A 21307-nucleotide genomic window follows, 5' to 3' on the forward strand; every position below is an offset into this window, starting at 1 on the left:
CCTTAGGAAGTCACTGCACTGACACTGACCCTTCAAAAGTGAATCGGGACTCACCAGCAGAGTCATGAGACCAAGGAAAGGGAGTGGCAGACACATATGGTCAGAGATGTGGCCCAATGGCCCATGTGGGACCTGTCAGCTTGGAGAGACCGAGGTGTGTGGTGTGAGAGGGAGAAGCTGAGCACCGGCTCACAGAGGCCCTCCATATCACAGCCACACTGGACCCATATCTCCGATCGCTGAGGATGTAGAGAAAACTGTCTCCACTCTGAAAAAGGGATATGGCCTCTTCCAAGGAGCCACAGCAAGACAGACCCCAGAATGGGCTGAAGGCAGAAGTTGGAAGAGATCCAACAGGCTGCATTTTCTCAGAGGCTGTTTTCATTAGTCTGACAGGGGCTTACACGATGGTCTTTCCTAAGGCAGGAACGTGGGTCCTAGAAGAGTCAGGGTGAAAAGTCTGGGAGTGGAGCGAGACTTCCTGGGCTGGACCCTGCACTCTCTCACTTTCTGCATCTTCCTGTTCCCCTGCTGGGCACACTCTTCACCCCCACAGCGAGGCTCACCGAATTCATTCATCCCTCCTCACTTCACCCTGGCCTCTCTGCCCTCTCCAGCCAGTCCCCACCCCCGCCAAGTACTACTGTCTTGCTTCTGCCTTCGTGCTCCCTTCTCCCTTTATAAGTGACAGCAAGTCCTGGTGTTGGGGTGTCTGTCCCCCGTTAGCTCTGCCAGGGTAGGTGTGTGTCTTGCATCTCCGTATGCAGTGGCTCTCACAGGTGGATACACAGGAGGCCCCATAATCTGAACACCAGATCCACTGGAATCTCGGGCTGCCTCCCACATGGAAGTAAAGAACAAACGCTCAAGAGTCTCCCGGCTTACCACCGCCCTTGCTGAAGACCAGCCTCTGCTGAGCCAGGGGTAGACCCAGGAAGCACTGATGAAAATAACTTTCAAGAATACAATCTTTTCTATTGATTTTTAAATCACTAAAGTACTCAGTATGAAAAAAAAAATCCAAACTCTCTAGTCTATCTAATCACTATTTTAAAAGTTAATATTTTTTTTCACTCCCAGGGGCAGGAATGGAGAGATTGTGTACCCTGTTGGCTCTAGTTCTTCACACTGAGCTGAGGCTCATTAGGAGGGCTCATTCTCTAGACCCCTTAGATGGGGACTTAGGGACAAACAGGTGGCCAATTAGAGCCAGGAAGAACTCAAGGCACACATTAAGGTGGGTGTATGGGCTCATGCCTGTAATTCCAGCACTGAAATCCTCACCAGCCCAAGTGATTACTTAACCAAGGGTAGAGAATGTATTGATCTAAGCTAATGGCTCATAGGCAGGCAGAAAATGAAATTTACAATTGACATGGAATTATATTGATTCTACTGATCCCAGGCTCTTGGTGAATGGCCTGCTCATCTGAACAGAGCAGAAACAGCAAGCAGCTGGGGTCCTGGGCAGCAGCCCCTGAACAAAGTCCAGAGAGAGGAGAGAGGCTTCCAAGGGGGGAGGCTGAGGTGGGAAGATTGCTTGAGGCCAGGAGTTTGAGACCAGCCTGGGCAACATAGCATCACTCAAAAAAAAATTAGGTAGGTATGGTCATGCACACCTGTAATCCCAGCTACTCAGAAGGCTGAGGTGGGAGAATCACTTGAGCCCAGGAGGCTGAGCCTGCAGTGAGCTATGATCATGCCACTGCACTCCAGGCTGGTAACACAGCAAGACCTTGTCAAAAAAAAAAAAAAATACACATACACACACACACACACACACACGCACACACACACACATACACGCACACACACACGCACACACACACACGCACAAGTTTTTAGAAGCAGGGGCACTCAAGAACCATCAGATAATAAATCATATGATGTTCATGCAGACTTCCCAGGACAGTGTGGGACCCTGAAGGAGGCCCTCTTTGCCCTTGGCTGCAAATTGCATTACCTTTATAAAACCGTCTCTTCCCAGCCAGCCCGTTTAGAGTGACTCTTCCAATACCTCACCTCCCTCTTCTCAATCAATCTTTTGGCTTCAATGCTTACCCTTTAAATCAATTCAGCTCTGAGATCCATCTTGCTCTTTTCCCAGCCCAGCTTTAAAATCTCATTGACTTTTATAAATCAATCGTCTTCAGCTCTCCTGTCCTGCAGCCACTTCTCCATGCTCTAGGGACTGCACTCACAGAGCTGCAAATAGGAAACATCCCTGGCCTGCTGCAGGGTGCCTCCCCCCAGGGAGCATCTCCAGAACTGAGAGCCCCACAGCTGCCCAAAGGCCAAGGCTGCCACAAGTCTACTCAGAAGGTCCTGAAAGCCATCAAATGTGTTCAATGGGGGTCTCCAAATCAAAGCAGACCCTGAGATAAGGATTCACATGCAGTAATCTATTAATGAAACCTTCAGAGGACACAGTTAGAGGGTGGGGGTACAGGGATCAGAAAACAGGACGGGAGCCAGGTGCAAAGCCCAGGAAAGGGAGGTCTCAGCCAGAATCCCCAAGGAATTTCCAAGTGTGAAGTACACCCCTGTACCTTGCTAGAAATAAAGTTGGTCAGGGGCTTTCAAGCTCCTGGTGTGGGGGCCAGGGGGTGGGGGGCGAATGATACAAACTCCTAGCCACTCCAGTCCTCCCAGTACACGGGCAAAACAGGTTCCAGTAGCCAAAGCCAGTCTTCCAAAACCTGCCAGCAGTCCTGAGAAACCACCCCCCCACAAGACAGTTGGGAGGAAAGCACAGTTGGGGGTAAGGAGGGGCACAGACACAGAAAAAGGGAAACAAGAGAATTTGCGCAGAACTTCAACATATCCATATGATCTGAGAGCAACGTCATACAGATCATATGAACTTTGACACCTACCAGGTGCTCTTGTCAGTACACATCCACACGCTCTCACTGAGTCCCTGGTTGGCAAGAGAGAGACGGGGTGGAGGAGGCAGGCTGGAGTCCCATGCTCACCCAAGCAGCTCACTTGCAGAGAGGGACCAGCATGCTCACTCAGAGTCCCCAATGGTGGTTTCATGGAAGGCCCACAGATGGGCATGGTTCAGGTTTCCACCAGCATCCTGGCCCGTCGTTGCGAGATGGTTGGTTTAACCTCCCACTAGCTTAGGAGCTCTGTGCAGTCAGAGGCTGTGTTCTTGTTTGTTGTAGTCCAGAGCCTAGTGTGGTAATTGTCTCAGATACTCATAAGCATGTATCAAATAATGATCCTTTGATTGCTATTTTAGGTCTCCTGTAAGGGATTCAGCTCCACTCCAAAAGAACTCTTTCATTTAAAACTTTTCATTGTAATTTACATAATCAACAAATTCATTCCCTTCATGTAATGTGCAATATAACAGTTCCAGGCTTCCCTTCAGGAACATTATCACCATTCTAGGTGGGATATGTTCCTCCCAGACCTAACTGTGTATGAACACCAGCACCCGCTGAGAATACATTATGATGTCTTTGTTAGGATTTTTGTTTTTCTTTCTTTTTTATGTAAAGTGGTTCCCACATATCCACAGTATCGTGTTTGGGGTTTCACTTACCCATGGACACCCATAGTCCAGAAATAAACAATTCATAAGTTAAATTGTGCACTGTTCTGAGCAGCATGGTGGAATCTCCCGCTGTCCCGCTCTGTCTTGCCCAGCATGTGAATCCTCCCTTTGTCCAGCATCTCCACCCTGTCTAAGGAACTTGCCTGTTGTCACTCAGTAGCCATCTCAGTTATCAAACGTACTGTCACCGTATCACAGTGCTTGTCTTATAGTAACCCTTGCTTTACTTAATAATGGCTCCAAAGCACAAGAGTGTGGTGCCAACTAATTAATTAAATTTTGTCATAGATATGCATGTATAGGAAAAACCGTATACAGGATTCAGTACGATCTGTGGTTCCAGGCATCCCCGGGGGTCTGGGAACATTCGCTGGGGGTCTAAGAACAGATTTCCCCTTGGATAAGGGGGGACTACTGTAGTTTTATGTCTTGTGTATTGTTCTGCCACTTGCTTTCTTCCACACTTCTATAATATAATGAAGTAAATGTTGAAGTAAAGCAGAAAGGGGAGATGGAGGGGTGGGGATACAGTTTCCAAAGAGTGGTAAGAGAGGCATCATTGAAAAGGTGACATTTGAGTAAAGAGTGAAGGGGCTGAGAGAAGAACCCTAGGGGATCCAGGAGGAACCAGTGAGCAGAGAACCTATGGCAGGCGCAAAGCCGGGTGCTGGGCACATGTCTGCAGGAACAGCAGAGGCCACTGTGGCCAGGACAGGAGAGGACAGAGGAGGACGAGAGGCCACGTGGCCAGTCCCCAGGACCCTTGTAGGCCGTAGTGTTATAGTGTGGGATCTGAATCTTGCTCTGAGAGAGCTCAGGAGCCCACAGGGTTTGCATAGGGAGCAACGCTTAAGAACTAAGTCCCACGCTTAAGAACTCTCGCTGGCTGCACTGTTTTGAAGAGGCTGCATGAGTAACTCGGGTAAGAAACAAAGCAGCTGGAAGCACGGCAGGTCTGAGCGTGGGGTATCCACTGGCCAAGATGGAGATACCATGGGAGGTGTGGGGTCCAGGGCAGGGAAAGACCAGCAGTTCTGCTTTGGACGTGCAGCGTTGGCAGGGTCGAGTCCAGGGTTGAGTCACATGAGGGCCTTCTGTGCACTAATGGTGTCCAAACCCATGAGGCAGAGGTATCAACAGACATGGGGGCCAAGGACTAGCCCTGCACACTCAGCACTGAGAGGTCAGGAAGATGAGGAGATGGGAGCAGCAGCCAGTGAGGGAGGGGAGAAGTGGAGAATATGATCTTGGAATCCAAGGGTACAAAGTGGTCCCAGTAAACGGAGGAATCAGCCTCACAGTCAAGTGCAGCCAAAGGGTCAAAGAGTGGAAGGACTGACTAGATCCCTGGGTTGAACAATATGAGAATCATTGCCAATGTGGTAAGAGCAGTTCTGGTGGAACAGATATTGGCGAAGCCTGACTACAGCATGCTCAACAGAGAACAGAAGCCAGGTGCGGTGGCCACTTGGGAGGCTGAGGATTGCTTGAGCCCAGGAGTTCGAGTCTAGCCTAGGCAACATAGTGGCACGACTGTGTCTAAAAGAGAGAGAAAGAGAGAGAGAGAGAGAGAATAGAGCAGGAATTGGAGACAAGCAGTGAAGAGAGCCGAGGTGCTGGATAAAAAAAGAAGCAGACCACATTAGCATGTATATTTTGATGTCATTCTTTTCAAGTCTTTTCTAATGTGAATACAGCACAGTTTATTTGGCCATTTTCTCACTAATGGGCACTCAGGTTTTTGCACTTTTAGGCATCAGTGGGCATCCTTGGTTATGACTACCCATGCACTGCAGCTCTGTCTGCAGGATAGAGGTGAGCAGCACAATCGCTAGGTTGCAGAGGGTGCATGTTTTGTTGTTATTGTTGCTGTGGTTGTTGGGGTTTTTTTAGACAGGGTCTTGCTCTGTTGCTCACGCTGGAATACGGTGATACAGTATCCACTCACTGCAACCTCTGCCTCCCAAGCTCAAGGAATCCTCCCACCTCAGCCTCCCGAATAGCTGGGACCACAGGGGCACCCACTATGCCCAGCAAATGTTTGTATTTTTTGTAGATATAGGGTTTTGCCATGTTGCCCAGGATGCACGTTTTTAATTTTAATGAATACAGTCCAATTATTCTCTGTATGTGACTTAGGATTACTCACAACCTCACCAACATGTGACATCACCAAACTTTTACAAATAAGTACCTATCTAAATGGCACACAATGCGGGCACTCGATACAGCTGTTGTCTGCATTTTCCCTCTCACTGCTGAAGTTCAGCATCCCTGCTCCTGCTGGTGGTTATTTGTATTTCCTTTCCCTTCCATTGCATATTCACTTCTTCAGTTGCTTCAATTCTGAGAAATGAAGGATCCCTCGTGGATGGGAGGATGTGTGAATCGGTGCATCCTCTGCTGACCCTGCACCTCAGGGTGCCTTGGCGTTGCGCAGCCCTTTGCCCTCCTCTAATAATGAACAAACTTTGGGTACTTGAATTCCATTTGCCTACACCCAGGGTTTTGGCTACTTGAGTTCAAATTAACGTGTTTTTATCCCAGGCTTCATTTCTCTTCGAGTCTGTGGGTTCACAGGTACCCTCCTTACCCTGGCGTTCCTCTTCTCTGGAGGCTCTGAGCTGAAGCACTTAGGGGCTGCTCAGGCTCCAGATGCAGGCTCAGAACTGTAGTGTCCACAGTGAGCAGAACCAGCCAGCGTTTGAATCCCAGCTCTGCCACGTAAGAATAATCCTGTATGACCTTGAGGAAACTCTTCTCTTCTCTGAGTCTCAATTCAAACATCTGAGAAATTAGCGTTGCTCTGAGGAATAAGTGAAATTATTCAGGTCACCTGCCTGGCCCTAGCTCTGGCCATCACAGGCTCTTGTGCACATCCATCCCTTCCACTGCCCACCCACCCCAGCCCTACCCTGCCTATGCACTGAGTTTCTTCTTTCTCCCATCTCACCCTCAGAGGAAGCTATACCCCCACGTCCACCTCCAGCATCCCCAGGACAGCCAGGCCAGAGTCACGCAGTGAGAGCCAAGTCTACTGTCCTCAGTGACTGGGGAGGCATGCAGCCTGCATCCTCCCTCACAGGCCAAATGGCAGGGCTCAGTGTGACCTGCACAGCCTGGACCAGGCCACCCAAGGGTTTATGGGCACTCTGGCACAGACGCAGCTCAGGACAACAGAGGCATGGGGTGGGGGCATTGTCATGACGAGAACAAGAAGGGCCATTGGGAACACATAAGCTCTCTAACCCCACCAGGTAGGGCCCAGCTGGTAGGGCACTTTGGAGCAGATGAAGGCCTCGTTTCTGCTGCAGGGCACCTCTTGCCCCCTGCCGCAGCCGTGGAGAGTGTCTTGCCACCTCATGCTCACTTCCAACCACCTGAGCTCAGGCTCCACATCTTGTCACCTCCCGGGAATTTTGTTCTTGACTCATCACCCCACCTGACCCTTACCCACAGCCTCCACCTCTGCCAGTCCAAATGCACTTAAACCAGCTCGGGCTCCTCCTGTCTTAGCAAGGTGCACCCTGCCCCTCCATGCCACCCTGCCCTCCAGCACACTCCCCTCTCCTCTCCTGCTTGCAGGGAACATTCCGGAAAAAGTTCTCCAGGCTCCTTTGCCGCACTCCCCACCCATCCCCCGTTATCCTCTCTCTGTAAGGCAGCCTTCGTGCACCCGCAGTCCTCCACCCATGACTCTGCCACCTTACCTCTCTTCCCTTGGCATGTGCTTTACCTGCTTTTGAAAATTTTGTTTATAGTTGACACATAATAATTGTACATGCCTGTGGGGTGCAGTGTAATGTTTCAGTACATGTGTACATTGCATAATGATCAAATCAGGGTAGTGAGCTTGTCAGTCACCTCAAACCTGTACCATTTCTTTGTGGTGACAACTTTCAAGATCTACTTTTCTAGCTGTCTTAAAATGCACAGTCTTGTTATTAGCTACAGTCTGCCTGCTGTGTAATAGACCACAGGGCTTATTCTTCCTGTCTGACTGTAATTTGCACCCACTGATGGAGGGGAGGGGAAGGTCAGGGGAGGTGGGGATAAGTGGGTCTGTGTGCACCCCTTCCCCACAACCCTCTCAGGGCCTCCTACACTACCGTCTTCCTGGCAGTTCTCCCTTCTCTCTGGCTGCTCCTGCCAGTGTCTCTCACAAGCGGACTGCCTCTTTCTGGCCTCCGTGCCAGGTTCCTTAGGGTTCTCACCTTGGCCTCCTTTCTCACTCCAGAGCTTCCTGGGAGAGTCCATGGTCACCCGTGGCCGTTTCATGAAGGGGTGAGGCGCACAGGCCCTGAAGTTACACAAACTCACATTGGTAAAGAGGCTGTGCCACCTGCCAGAGGCCTGTCTCAGCCCTCCAAACCTCAGCTTGCACATCTGAGAAACAGAATTAATAACACTTGCCATCAGAAGCAAATGTAACAATTTATACAGAGCACTGAGTCCATGCAGAGCATATAGGGTCCGAGCACTCAGTGACTAGTAACTGCTGTTACCATTGAAATCACTCACTGAGCTCCTCCTGTGTGTGAGTCCTGATGCGTAGCGCCTCCCTGAGCTGACTCTCTAGCCGCCCTCTAGGTCACATCTGACTTCCTCCTGGACCTATTCTCTCGGGTGTCTGAGAGGCTAAGAAGGTCCAACATCACCGTAGGCCATTATCCTAAGCACACCACTGCCCGGAAGGGAAGCCAATACTGCCTCTTCTCACTTAGGAGTGGGAGCTAAATGTTGAGAACACATGGACCTAGAGGTGAACAACGCACACTGGGGCCTGCTTGATGGCAGAGGGTGGGAGGAGGGTGAGGATCGAAAAACCACCTGTTGGGTCCTATGCTTAGTACCTGGGTGATAAAATAATCCATATGTCAAACTCCCGTGACATGCAATTTACCTATGTAACAAACCTGCATGTGCCCCTGAGCCTAAAATAAAAGTTTAAAAACACTAATAAATAAAAAGAAAGTCCAACATGTCCCAGTTCATCTTGCCCTTTAGTAGCTCTCTGCCCTCCCCCTCCCCCTCTGCACACCATCAGTCAGGAACCTATCTTCCTGAATGTCTCTCAGAGTGGCTGCCTGCTCTCTGCATCCTGGAGATGCGCCCCCTGTGTCTGCCCCTCCTCTCCTACCCTGGTTAGTCCCATCAGCTTCCCCAGTTTCCCAGCATCAGAGTCAGGCCTCCAGGGCTCCTGGGTGAGTCTGTAAGCGCTCATCTTGGGGTCTCCCTCCTCTGTGAACTGACACCTGGACCAAGATCTCAGATTCCCAACTTAAGATCACTCCAAACTGGTGCATGTGCACAGGCACACATGCACAAACACACGTGCACAGGCACACATGCACAGGCACACACGCACATGCATACACATGAACACTCATACATAGATTCATTCATGTACACACTCTCACTTGAAAACATGCACACACATTGTCTATTTCTCTCTCACACACATACACAAACGGAGCTCCCCAGGAGGGAGCTGGGTCCCCTTGGCTGCCCCCCTCCAGCCCACCCTCCCTGCTTGCTCCAGGCAGACACTCTTCAGACACCACCATTCTGTCAATTCAAAGGCATCCTTTGGCCAGCCCCAGGTGTACAGAGATGAATGAGATACTCTCCTCTTCTTTCCCCAACCCCTGGTTCTCAGTCTTGGGAAGAGGAGATACATGCACAAACAACTACATTATATGCTAGGCTGCTATTCACACTATTTTAAAGAAGAAATTAAAGTGAAAAGAAGGAGATGGTTTTCAGTGGAGTGGCTGTGGGAGAGCCAGCATGATTCACACCTTGAACGGAGGTAGGGCTCTAACAGTGAGGATGAGGGCAAGGCCATTAGGATGGGCAGTCATCTGGTGTGGCCAGAGCCCAGTCAGTAATTATATCAGAGTCACCTGGGCTGCTTCAAAACCCAGGTTCTGAATCCTTCCCCCTAGAGGTTCTGATTCAACCAATGCAAACAGGGATGCATTTAAGGTGAGTGTAATAAGTAGACACCTTTGGCAGCCATGATCCTGGGCAGGTGATGTGGTGTGTGGCCCCATGGGATGATCCTGTGCTGTGACAGGGTGACAACTGCCGGGTTGGGGCTGGATTTTCCTCTGTGCGTAGTAAACACCATAACTACTTCTGTGAAAAGAGTAAGACTTTTTAGAACTGTGTGTAGGAAGATCTGTGTGTAGCTCCCTTAGTAGCTGCATATCTATTTTGGAGAATCTTGTGGAAGGCAGGAGCCAAAAGTCAGGAAGTAGCCCAGGTAAGGGATGGTCATATACAAATCAATTCAGTAAAGGGGAGATGAAAAGAAGGCAGAATGCAGAGAGAGAACCTTCAGATTTGGAAAGCAAGGGGCTCTAGGACTTGATGAGGAGGGATTTGTCTGAACAAGTCCAAGCTGTTAAGTCTGATTGGTCGTGGAGCCCTGGATGAGAATGGGGAGGAGGAACACGTTTGAGAGAGGCATGCTGACTTTGGACACAGGCCCAGATAACCATGAGACATTTCTCTGGAGTGTCCTGCAGATGGCTTGACACATGAGTCTGAAGTTCCTGAGTAAGATCTGGGCAGAAGTAAAGCCCTAGGATTCATAACAGAATAGAGACAGCTGGGACATCCCTGGGCAACAGCAGGATTTGGGAGGATGAAGTTGAGGCCAGAAGCAGGCTGAGGAGGTAGAAGAAACTTGGGCAAAGACATGGGTATCTGGGCTCTGCAGAGGGGGAGAAAGAAAGAGCTTCCAGAAGCAGAGGATGATCAACAGTGTCTGAGCCACCACAGGGTATCAGAGGCTAAGACCCTGAGATCCAGCTCAGGATGGGTTTGGTCAGAGCAGTATCAGGATAGGCCAAAATCTCCAACTGCAAGGAGTTGGTGGGGACTGGGGGTGAGGAAGAGGTGGATGTGTGGGCCACCCTCTCAAGATATGCCTGTCAGCAAGAGGAGGTGACAGCGGTCCCTTGGCACATGCACTCATGTGAACCAAGAGATTGATTGCAAGTGCCAGGCTAGCTCCTTCCTTCCAAACCTAAGCCCCGCCCCCCCGAGGTCATCCCACACTCTAGTATCCTTCCAGGCCTGGCCTGGGGGCTCCATCTGCTGGATGGAGGGAACTCAGCAGAGGTCTATAGCAGAAGGTCCACGCCTCAGGGTCAGCATCCACACACAGCCTTTGCCTGCCCCACCAGGCCTGTGCTCTTTTGTCCATACATGATGGTTGAGATTTATTTCCCGTGCCAAACTGAGGGAACCCCCCCCCCACCCCAGGGAACATCATCAAGTCAGTTGGGCTCTGTACCTGGAGGAGCTCCATAGATCTGGAACAAATGGATGAGTGAACGATGGTCCTGCCTGTGTGTGGAAGAGCCACCTTTGGGGAGGGCGGAGGGGAAGGGCACCCTTTACCTCTCCTGGGTCCTGAGCTTGCCTGGGGCCTGCTCCTGGGCCCCTCCAGAAACTAGGATTCATTCTGGAGCCTTAGAATGCTAGAGCTGTTTGACTTGAGGCCTGGTTCAAATATTAACAGGACCAAATAAATTGATTAAAGGAAGTGCTGTTGACAGGAGCAGTGGTTATTAATAAATCATAGGAATGATTGTTTTCCTTTCAAGAAGCTCCATCAGCCTAATATGTATGTGATTGATCAGCTGGGGAAAATCCTAGGCTTGTTTGGCAGCTTCAGTAGCATCTGCAGGAAGTGCCTCCCTGTCAGGGGGACTGGAGCCAGCCTTTCCTATCCTCCAGGGTGGGGCAGGTGGAACCCTCAGGGATGTCTGCATCTGATGAAATAGAGACCAGCCAGAGCTTCCTGCCTGCCAGCTCCCTCACTCTGGGTGAACATGTCTCCTCATACCTGCTCCCTCCTTACCTGAAGCTCTCAGAAGGCCTGATGCCTGGGCCTTGGGCATCAGGGCACAGAATGTGCTGACCTTCTTTGTCTTGCCACATTGAGGTACCTACAGGCAAGTCCAGCAGTCACTTACACACTGATTGCACAAGATCCTGCTCTCAGCCAGGCTCAGCGTCCATGGTGCTGTGCACAGGGAGCTCACCCTTCCTGGGGCAGGCATGCCTGGACAGAGAGCACCTCACAACATTGCTCACTGCCAGGACAGACAGTGCAGCAGCCCTCAGAGGAGTCGGGCTGCGCTGATGAGTCACCGAGTTTTTGTTGAGCTCCTAATGTGCACCAGCCCTGTACACGATGCTATAGGGGATGTGGAAGGAAGAGCAGGTGCATTCCTGGTCCTGGAAGCACTTCTTGAGCCAGCTTCAGGCTCTGTTGTAATAGAAGGCAAGAGACAGAATCAGGAAGGTAGCCTTAGAATATTCCACAACTTCAGTCCCCACTGGAGACCCCAGAGGGTGCTCTGCAAACATCTGTGGAAGGAAGGACAAAAGGTTCTCCATAGCCTTGAAGATTCTCTGACAAGAGATCAAGGAAAAATCAAGAATAGACAGTGGAGGCCTGAGCCAACCCACCAGCTCCAGAGACCCCTCACCCCCAGGGGAAACAACATCTGTCTAATCTCATGGTAGTAATCTCACGTGATTACACTACAAAAGCCCGGGCACCGGTGACCTAATTTGACCAGTGATTCTTAACCCATTAAAGGAATTTTAGAGATGAGCAAACTGAGAGCCAGACAAGAAAACTTAGTAACCAAAAGGACACACCTGTCCCTGTCCTCCTCAGTCCTCTGCCAGGCTCCATCTGAGTCCTGGGGTCCTGATAACCCTCATTACATCGTGTACATCAGCTCCACCTCCCAAGGTCTGATGCAGCCCCCGCCCTGGAAAGGGATTGGCGAGTGCTGCTGAATCCAGCCCTGCTCAGCCCCTCACTGGCTTGAGATGAGAGGAGGGACAGAGGAAAAGGGGAGGGGCAGCCCTGGAGCACAAAGGCCCCTTCTGATGCTGTTGGGTCTCTCTCTTCTGGCACAACCCCAGCTGTCTCATCAGAGGCTCAGCTCACCCTTACCTGGGCAGATGTTTTCTTCCAACTCTGTGTCCTCCATGCAGTGTTGCCGAGGTTACAGAGCAGCCAGGGCTGTGAAGTGCAGATGCAGTACGTGGTGCTGTAGGTGTCTGGAAATTCCAGGCTGTGGGGAGACTTTCAGGGAAGGGCTGGGGATCCTGTGGAAAGGGGAAGGGGGCCTGGTAGCTCTGGGCCTCCAGGACTTTGGGTTTTTATGTCACTGAGTTTGAGTCGGTGCTCCTCCTGCTGTGGACAATCAGCCGAATGAGCAAAGACAATGAGCAGACATCTCATACAATGAGTAGAAGCTCATGCAAAGATGTTCCAGGTGATTAATCACCAAAAATCAGAACATCTAAGACAATAACTATGTGTCATTTTATACCTACTAAACTGTGGAGCAGGAATGCTCAAATTATAATATTTCATGTTGGTGATGCAGAAAGTGGCGCACTAGCATAATTTTGTGGTGAAATACAGCCACATGCCATCTCTAGAAGGCAGTGTGTAGCGGCACCTAAAGGGCTGGAGGACAGGAAAGCCCATCCTCTGCCCCGTGACCTCACTGCTGGGAGTCCAGCTTTAAGAAACAAATTCTGCATCGATACATCCACTGCACCATTATCCTAATCCTCATCACCATAGTAACCCGTTACTAAGCACCCATGCATCTAAGCACTCTGCAGTTATAGTGTCTCCCCTCCGCGAAACTTGCCTTGCAGGGTGAGATGCTGTCTTATCATGTTGGCCCAGTTTTCTGACTAACGAGCTGAGGCACAGAGAGTTCACAGAGCTGGCAGTGATGCGAACTCAAGCCTTAGTTCAAAGCCTGTATTTCTTCAGTTGGGTCCCATCATCTTTTTAATTAAATAACACATTGAGGAGAATGATAATACTCATCAATGTGAGAATCTAAAGGTAATGTACGGTGTGTCCTTTTGCAGGGATAGTAACCAGCCATAGAAATAAAGGCGGGAAGCAAACTAAATCCACAGGAACAAGGATGGGGAACAGCCCCACAGAGAGGAGGGGAAAAAAAGTGCTGATCATTCTGAAACACAGATCTGGTGGGCTCAAGCCCAGGTTCAGGGCACTGCTGGGCTTCAGAGGGGGTTGTTTTCATTGAAAGGCCTGGACTGTGTGATCCACACTCAGCTCCCTGATTTGCCTTCCCTTTAGTCTCTGGAAAAAAAACCTACTCTCTTGAGGAATCACCAATCCAGATTCAGTGTACAGGGGCAAGCATGCAAACAACTACTTCTTCTCTGGGCCAAAACACAGTCAAGGCAAGGATGGAGCCTTCAACACCAACCTCTCCAGCAGCAGAGGGATGGCAACAGGGAATCAAGGCGGAGCGGGTGAGGACCTAGACAGTCTGACACCAGGGTGGCTAGTGGTACCCATAGAGCTAGCAAAGCTACCTGGGTGATAGGGAGAAGAGATGAGGCCTCCTGTGAATGCCGCTGCTGTCCGTGAGCAGGAGCTTTCCAGAACAGGGGCCCATGTAAAAGTGATAGATTCACGATTACACTCCAAGCCATATGACACTTGAGGTGAAGGTGGGAATACCAAGCTGTAATGTGTCCTTAGACACCGCCTGAGTGCTATGTGGTATTTAATGTCATGTTCAGATACAAAAATACCTGACAATAAGGAAGACCCTAAGTATCAAGTGATATTTGGCCACCATGACTTACATTTCTTCCCTGCCCTGCACAGTGATGAGGACATACATGCAGAACTAGGTAAGACATCATCTCCTTTAGTCCCCACCCTTCAGTCCAGAGTGGCAGAAAGGCAACCACACACATGATCACCAGCCATGGGCCACCTGTCCTGGTAGGGGAGGGCATGACTGTTTGGAGGAGATTCAGAAGGAAGTCTCCATGGAGGAGGTGTCATTTGAGTTGGCTCTTGACAAATGAGTAGGAGCTCACTGTGCAGCTCCTACTGCCAGAATATGGATGGGAGAGGGATGGAAGAAAGGTCCAGGCTCGTGGAACCTTGTGGGCAGAGGGTAGGCCAGACTTAGGGAACTGTAATCACTAGTGTAGCAGGAAGAGCATACACACATACCCATACACACACAGAATTGCAGTTATAGTGCAAGAACCGTGGGTCACAGGCACTGCGCTTCCCTGTCACAAGTTAGGATCCAAGGTCTAAGAATTACAGGTGTGATTATATCTGAACCCAGAATTATTTCTCCAGAGTTCAAGACGGCACCTCTTAGTGATCACTGTAGCGATGGTCTTGACACTGTCCAGAGAGAGGGGAAGAGCTTTCCTTAGGACAGAGGAGAGTGAAGGGGATGGCAGAAGGAGAAGCATTGGATGAGAGGGGACAAGAATTCAGTCATCCCTATGAAGGGAAGCACCAACCCTGCCAGGGTGTGGCTCAGCACCATCAACCAGAAGAAGGACCTGCAGGGCTCACGGGCACTTAAAGGCTCTGGGGTAGCAGTACTGGCCTCTCTGCCATGCCAGGCAGCCACCAACAAGCCACAGCAAACAGCTGAAGCAGAGGCCCCACTGTGGGATGGTCCCAGGGAAACAATACGAAGGCTTTGGGGGGTCTGATGCCTCCAGAGGAAAGGGGTGGAACAGAAACCGGATCTGGGTGGGGCCAGCTCCCTCTGGACCTGAGCAACAGGGACCCTGCTAGACTATGAGCTCCAGGAGGACCCAGATGTTTATCTGTTTTTTATTTCACTACTTTGCCCCCAGGAAAACTGGAACAGTCCTATGTACATAGTAAGAAATAAATAAACAATGGCTGAATGAATAAATGAATGAATCATTGAACAAATGAATGGATAGATGAATGAACAGATGGATGCATGGACAGATGCATGGATGGATACATGGATGGATGCATGGATGCATGGATAAGCAAACCTGGAGGAAGGAAGAACCCAAGATCCCAGAGACAAAGCAGAAACTAACCAGGTGGGCAGGCTGTAACCCTACCCTAGGAGGATCACTGCGGGCTGCTGCACAGATGCTCCAACCCATGCTCCTTTGATGCCAAGGGGAAGTAGGCCCAGCTGCTCACATCCTGCTGGCCTGGGCTCCCATGCCTCAGTCATGAGGCAGCTGGAATGCAGGGACGGGGGCAGGGCTGACAGCAGGAACGCTGTCTTCATGCTCACTGTGTGTGTCCTTGGCTTTCAGCTCGCTCCAAAAGCCTGGTGATGGGGGAGCAGAGCCGGAGCCCCGGGAGGCCACTGTGCCCGCACAGGCCGGGCCCTGTGCTAAAGGCAGGCTGGCTGAAGAAGCAAAGGAGCATCATGAAGAACTGGCAGCAGCGCTGGTTTGTGCTGCGCGGGGATCAGCTTTTCTACTACAAGGACAAAGACGAGATCAAGCCCCAGGTGAGAAGTGCATGTCTGGTGTGCCTTGGGCATCACAACAGGGCTGCACGGGAGGGAAGGCCATGCCCAGGAGAAGGGAGGAAGCCACAGAGCCACTGACTCCATCACAGTGACGTTTCACCAGGATTTCCAAACTAATTTTCATTCTTCCTCCCATGTTCCTGGTATCAGTCTGTTTTACTGAAACATGTCTACAACTTCTGCAATGAAAATGTTTCCTTAGAATGTTGATAGAGAACATCCCTGTCCAACTTAAGAAAACAACCCTTCCATATCCTTTTTGGCCCTTCATGCTTCCAAGAAGGACACACATGCACACATTTTGTTATTTCTATCTTGCAGGAAAATGGGTCACCAGGCACATCTAGCCTCAAACTGAAACCTGGCTCACCCTGAAGCCCTTGCACCTATCCCACATAGGGTTTCTGTGTCTAGCACTGTAAGACCCATGTTTTAAGCAGGTGCTTTAAATGTCTGACTTTCTACCCAAATTGCACTAAGTTTACTCTGTCAGAGCAGCTAGTAGCCTTGCCCACCACAGGGGAGCCTCGTCACAGCGGCCCGTACAAATGTCCTAATGAAGTACTCTGCGTGCTGCCACCCCAGACACTTGGGCCAGTAGCACTTGGGCAATCCGGTCCCTGTGATGGCTTTCAGAGAGAGAAAGGGTATCACTTGGGGGAAAAAAGAACAGGAAGGAATCTTAAAGGACTTGTCCCAAAAGCTGCTCCTAGTCATGGATCCTTGTTTTGGGTCAGAGATAATGGAATCTTGCTGGGAAAGGGAATCTTAAATTCCCTTTGGGTCAGAGATAATGGAATCTTGCTGGGAATCTTAAAGGACTTGTCCCAAAAGCTGCTCCTAGTCATGCTCCTTGTTTTGGGTCAGAGATAATGGAATCTTGCTGGGAAAGGGCCTGGTTCACATCTCAGCCATCCACTCAGTGTGGAGGCAGAAAGGGGACTCTGGGATGGGCAAGGGGTGAAGAGGGAGCTGGGCATGAGAAAATGTCCCTTTCTCTCCTCTTTCAGTTCTTCTCAGCATGTCAAGGAAGGCGTGTCAACCCTGTGAGCCTACCTTTGACACTTCTCAAACACTGGGATCCTCCTTTTAAACAAAACATGGCGTCCCAGGAGTAGGAGGAAACAGGCCTCATCTTACTTAGAGCCTTCGGTGCAACAGGAACTGGCTGCTCATTAAGAGCTTTCTGCCTCGTTCTGTTCATTCCAATGGCTACTTCCATGGAAAGTAATTCTGGTTCCCACTTGGAATAGAGATATCAAGTTTTCCCTTCTAAAATACTGTATATTGACCTTAAAACAAATAAGTGTTTCACAGCAACGTGAATGTTCTTAATGTCGCTGACCTATATGTATATACTTAAAATTGGTTCAAATAGTAGACTTCTCATTACACATACGTAACCACAATAAAAATAAATTAATTAGAAGTAAGACTGCTTCAGGAAAACTTTTACACAAATAATAGCACAGATAAAACGTGAGGACAAAAATCTTGAAGGTAGATTCAGAAAATTGTATGAGGAAGGAGAGGAACTCTGAGTAGTTAAGTGAGCCAGATAGGAACTCTGGAGTCAGCTAGATCTGAACGAGACCTGGCAATGCTAGCTGTGCAGTATGAACGAAAGTTTTCTGAAATGGAATATTGAGGAAAGAGACTTTATTCCAGTGAACAGTTTGCAAACTGGAGAGACACAGCTTCCCTGTAAAAGGTGAAGGTATGTTCTGGAGAACAAAGGGAGGGTTTTACAGCAAACTGCAAGCCCACGTTCCCAATTAGGTCTGTTGATGCAAATGAAGGATTCAGACTTATTTAGTTCTGAGGGTTGATACAGCTGAGCTCTGGAAGGTGAGTTCAGGTTGGTTGGTTCAGGTGAACTCTGACTGGTTGGTTCAGGTGAGCTCTGAAAGTCCCAAAGTTAAACTGAAGTGTGGTCTTTGGGGAAAGGCAGAGTACGTGTGTGACCCCACAGGGTCAGACAGTGGCCATTTGACCCAATTTTAAATTTAGGCCCAGTTAGCCCCTGGGGACTCATCATTGGCTGTTTCAGGTTCACATTTGTTTACAATGGCTTGGGGGAGTCCAGTTTTTTAACCTTAGATTTTAGCATTTATAAAATGGAAACAATATTACCTCCATCACTAGGATGAGCTAGGGGTTAAATTGTATAACATACGCGTAACTGGGTACAAATCGGAGCACACTGGGTATTTAAATCTGAGACCACAAGCCTGCCCAAGTCTGACTCCTGGCCCCCAGCTGCCCCCTAGGCTCACCCCTAGGTGGGCGCCACACCTGTGGCTCCCCACCATCATTTCCTTCTGGCCTCCCGGTTTTGTAAACCAGCCTTGGCCCTTCAGCAGTGTCTTGGCTTTCCTGAATGACCTGTCGGTGTCCTGTCATTCTGATCACTGTGAACAGAGTTGCAGAGTTGCCCCCAGCCTTTCAGAGCCCTGTGTTACCAGGACCCCTACTGTGTTAGTAGGACCCCTACTGTTACCCTCCTCCTGGCCCAGTCCACAGTGCTGCCTCATGGGAGCAGGGCTTTATGACGCAGGAGAGCCTGAGTGCTCATGACCCTGAGACCACCCAGGCCGCACATGGACAGAGCCTCCTCTGCCACAGGCTTCCCCACATATTCTTTATAGTGAGCCTTAAAGTGGCCCTAAGAGCTCTCGCCCATCAGCTGGCTCCATAAGAAACCTCCATCTCCTGAAATTCCTGAGCCAGACACTCCTCTTCCTCCCCTGCCATGTTTTCCAGACCTCCGAAACCTCTGGTGGAAGCAACTAATAAAATGGAGGCGTGGACATCCGCAGTCAGCAGCCTGGACACAAAAGCAGCCCTCAGGCTGCTGGATCGTGAGAGGGCCCAGTGTCACTCAGCAGATGCCAGCATCTGCCCAGAGCTCTTGTGGCCTCTCTCAGCCTGGCTGGCACTCACTCCCAAAGCCTCTTGGGACATTAAATCTTCTCCCCGTTTTTCCTAACAAAGCCTGGCTTCTACGGCAGCCCCACTGCCCAGGTTCCCAATCTCAAGGCAACTGTCAGTCAATTTGATTCATTCAGCTTTTATTTGAGATCATTCTGTATTCTCAAACTTGCACAGCTGCTGGCAAAATAGCCTCACAAAATTTCTATTTAATTGCATGAACTGCATGTAATAGACTAATTCTCAATATCTGGTTCCTGGAAAAATATGCCTTGCTCACTGCTCACAGTGACAGGGGATCCAGGCGGTCAGCACTGTCGGACAGGCTGCACCAGCAGATGTAACTGTCAGAAAAAGGGATATCCAGCCATGCTTGATGCTGCACAGAGCTCACAACAGGAGGAGAATCACTCCCAGCCCACATTCCTTGTTCTCTCTCCAAAGCCCTGTCTCTTCCCCTCTCCCCATCTTGCTGGCAGGAGGGTCAGCAGAGGACAGAGAGCATAGAGACAAGACAGTTCAAGACAGAGAAAGAGGAAGCAGCTTGCACAAGCCCAGATGGAAAGACCAGGCAAAGGCATGTCACGGCAGAACCTGAAAGCGCACCCTTATCCCTCCAGCTTTTCCCAGCACCTGTCCCTGAGGGTTTGCAGCAGACAGATACCACAGTTTCACAAGTAAGGGCTTCCAGGTTTTTTAAACCTTAGTGGTTTTAGCTTCTGCTTGGAATGTTGAGTCATGGAAACTCCTGCCACGTTCTTTGTTGATCAGCCTGGTCTGTTTCCACTGTTGGGAACTCACTTTAAGTCTAGTTTTCTCAGATCTTTATTTGTTGTGTGTTTCTTGGCTTTGAATATAAATGGAACAAAATAGACGTGGAAAGTATAACTTCTGAAACCTAAGACTAAAAAAAAAAAAGTAAAAAATTAAATGTGATCAATTGAGCAAATGGGGCAAAATAGGGGAAAGAGAAAAAAACAAACAAGAAAGAAAGACAAGTAAAATATAAATAAATAAGATGGCAAAAGAAGGTACAAACATTTTGTTTCTCATAGTAAACATGAATTGGTTAGATTCATCTATCCCTTAAAATAGAACGTGTGAGATTGGGTCTAAAAAAGAGAATTCTTAGAGACCTACAAGGAGACTCAGACTCCCAGAACACAATAATAGTGGGAGACTTTAACACCCCCCTGTCAATATTAGATCAATGAGACAGAAAATTAACAAAGATATTCAGGACTTCAACTCAACTCTGGACCAAGCGGACCCAATAAACATCTGCAGAACTCTCCAACCCAAAGCAACAGAATGTACATTCTTTTCAGCACCACATCACACTTATACCAAAACTGACCACATAATTGGAAGTAAAACACTCCTCAGCAATGCAAAAGAATGGAAATCATAACAGTCTCTCAGACCACAGTGCAATCAAATTAGAACTCAGGATTAAGAAGCTCACTCAAAACTGCACAGCAACATGGAAACTGAACAGCTTCCTCTTGAATGACAACTGGATAGATAATTAAATAAAGGCAGAAATAAAGATGTTCTTTGAAATCAATGAGAACAAAGACACAACATCCCAGAATCTCTGGGACACAGCTAAAGCAGTGTTTCGAGGGAAATTTACAGAACGAAATGCCCACAAGAGAAAGCAGGAAAGATCTAAAATAGACACCCTAACATCACAATTATAAGAACTAGAGAAGCAAGATCAAACAAATTCAGAAGCTAGCAGAAGACAAGAAATAACTAAGATCAGAGTAGAACTGACAGAGACAGGGACATGAAAACCCTTAAAAAAAAAATCAATGAATTCATAAACTGGTTTTTTGAAAAGATCAACAAAATAATAAACTGCTAGCCAGGCTAATAATGAAGAACAGAGAGACAATTAAATAAACATAGTAAAAAATGATAAAGGGGATATCACCACTGATCCCACAGAAATCCAAACTACCATCAGAAAATACTATAAACACCTCTGTTTAAATAAACTAGAAAAATCTAGAAGAATGGATATTCTGCACATGTACCCCAAAACTTAAAGTATACTTTTTAAAAAGAGGGAGGAATAAACAAAATATTAAAAATCAAAAGAATGAAAAAAGGTAAGAAAAAATGTGAACAAAAAGAAAGCAAATTTATAACATCAAATAAAATAGGATTCGAGATGCTAAGAAAAAAGGGGAACAGAGAGATATAGTTCATAATACAGGTAAGCTACTGTTAACAGAGAGCAGCTGTGAACTTTCATGCTCCTAATGACATAGCTTTGAAAAAGACATAAACAACATTCATTGTTTTTACTTAAAGAAAAACCAAAACTTTTTCAAAATAATGAAATCAGAGACCCATTCACTGACAATAATGCAAAAGCAAAAAAGACAAGTTAATAACAAAATGACATTGAAGAGAGTATGCA

At 48.7% G+C, this 21307-nt stretch overlaps 1 protein-coding gene across 11 annotated transcripts in view; it reads left to right on the plus strand.

Annotated features, from left to right (window-relative positions):
* ARHGAP22 (Rho GTPase activating protein 22) overlaps positions 1-21307 on the plus strand; it is a 228674-nt gene that overhangs the window by 70013 nt on the left and 137354 nt on the right. For 10 of the 11 annotated variants that reach the window (XR_013524830.1, XM_035267720.3, XM_035267723.3 and 7 more), the window contains one exon: positions 15725-15924. Coding sequence is in view for 10 of the 11 variants with exons in the window: in XM_035267720.3 (XP_035123611.1) it covers positions 15725-15924 (200 nt within the window). In the remaining variant the exon portion in view is untranslated. Of the gene's footprint in view, positions 1-15361; positions 15500-15724; positions 15925-21307 lie in introns of those variants that run through there. The other variant, XM_078345347.1, reaches the window with a different exon arrangement.

Source organism: Callithrix jacchus, chromosome 12 (genome assembly GCF_049354715.1).
Source record: "Callithrix jacchus isolate 240 chromosome 12, calJac240_pri, whole genome shotgun sequence".
NCBI classification, from domain to species: Eukaryota; Metazoa; Chordata; class Mammalia; order Primates; family Cebidae; genus Callithrix; species Callithrix jacchus.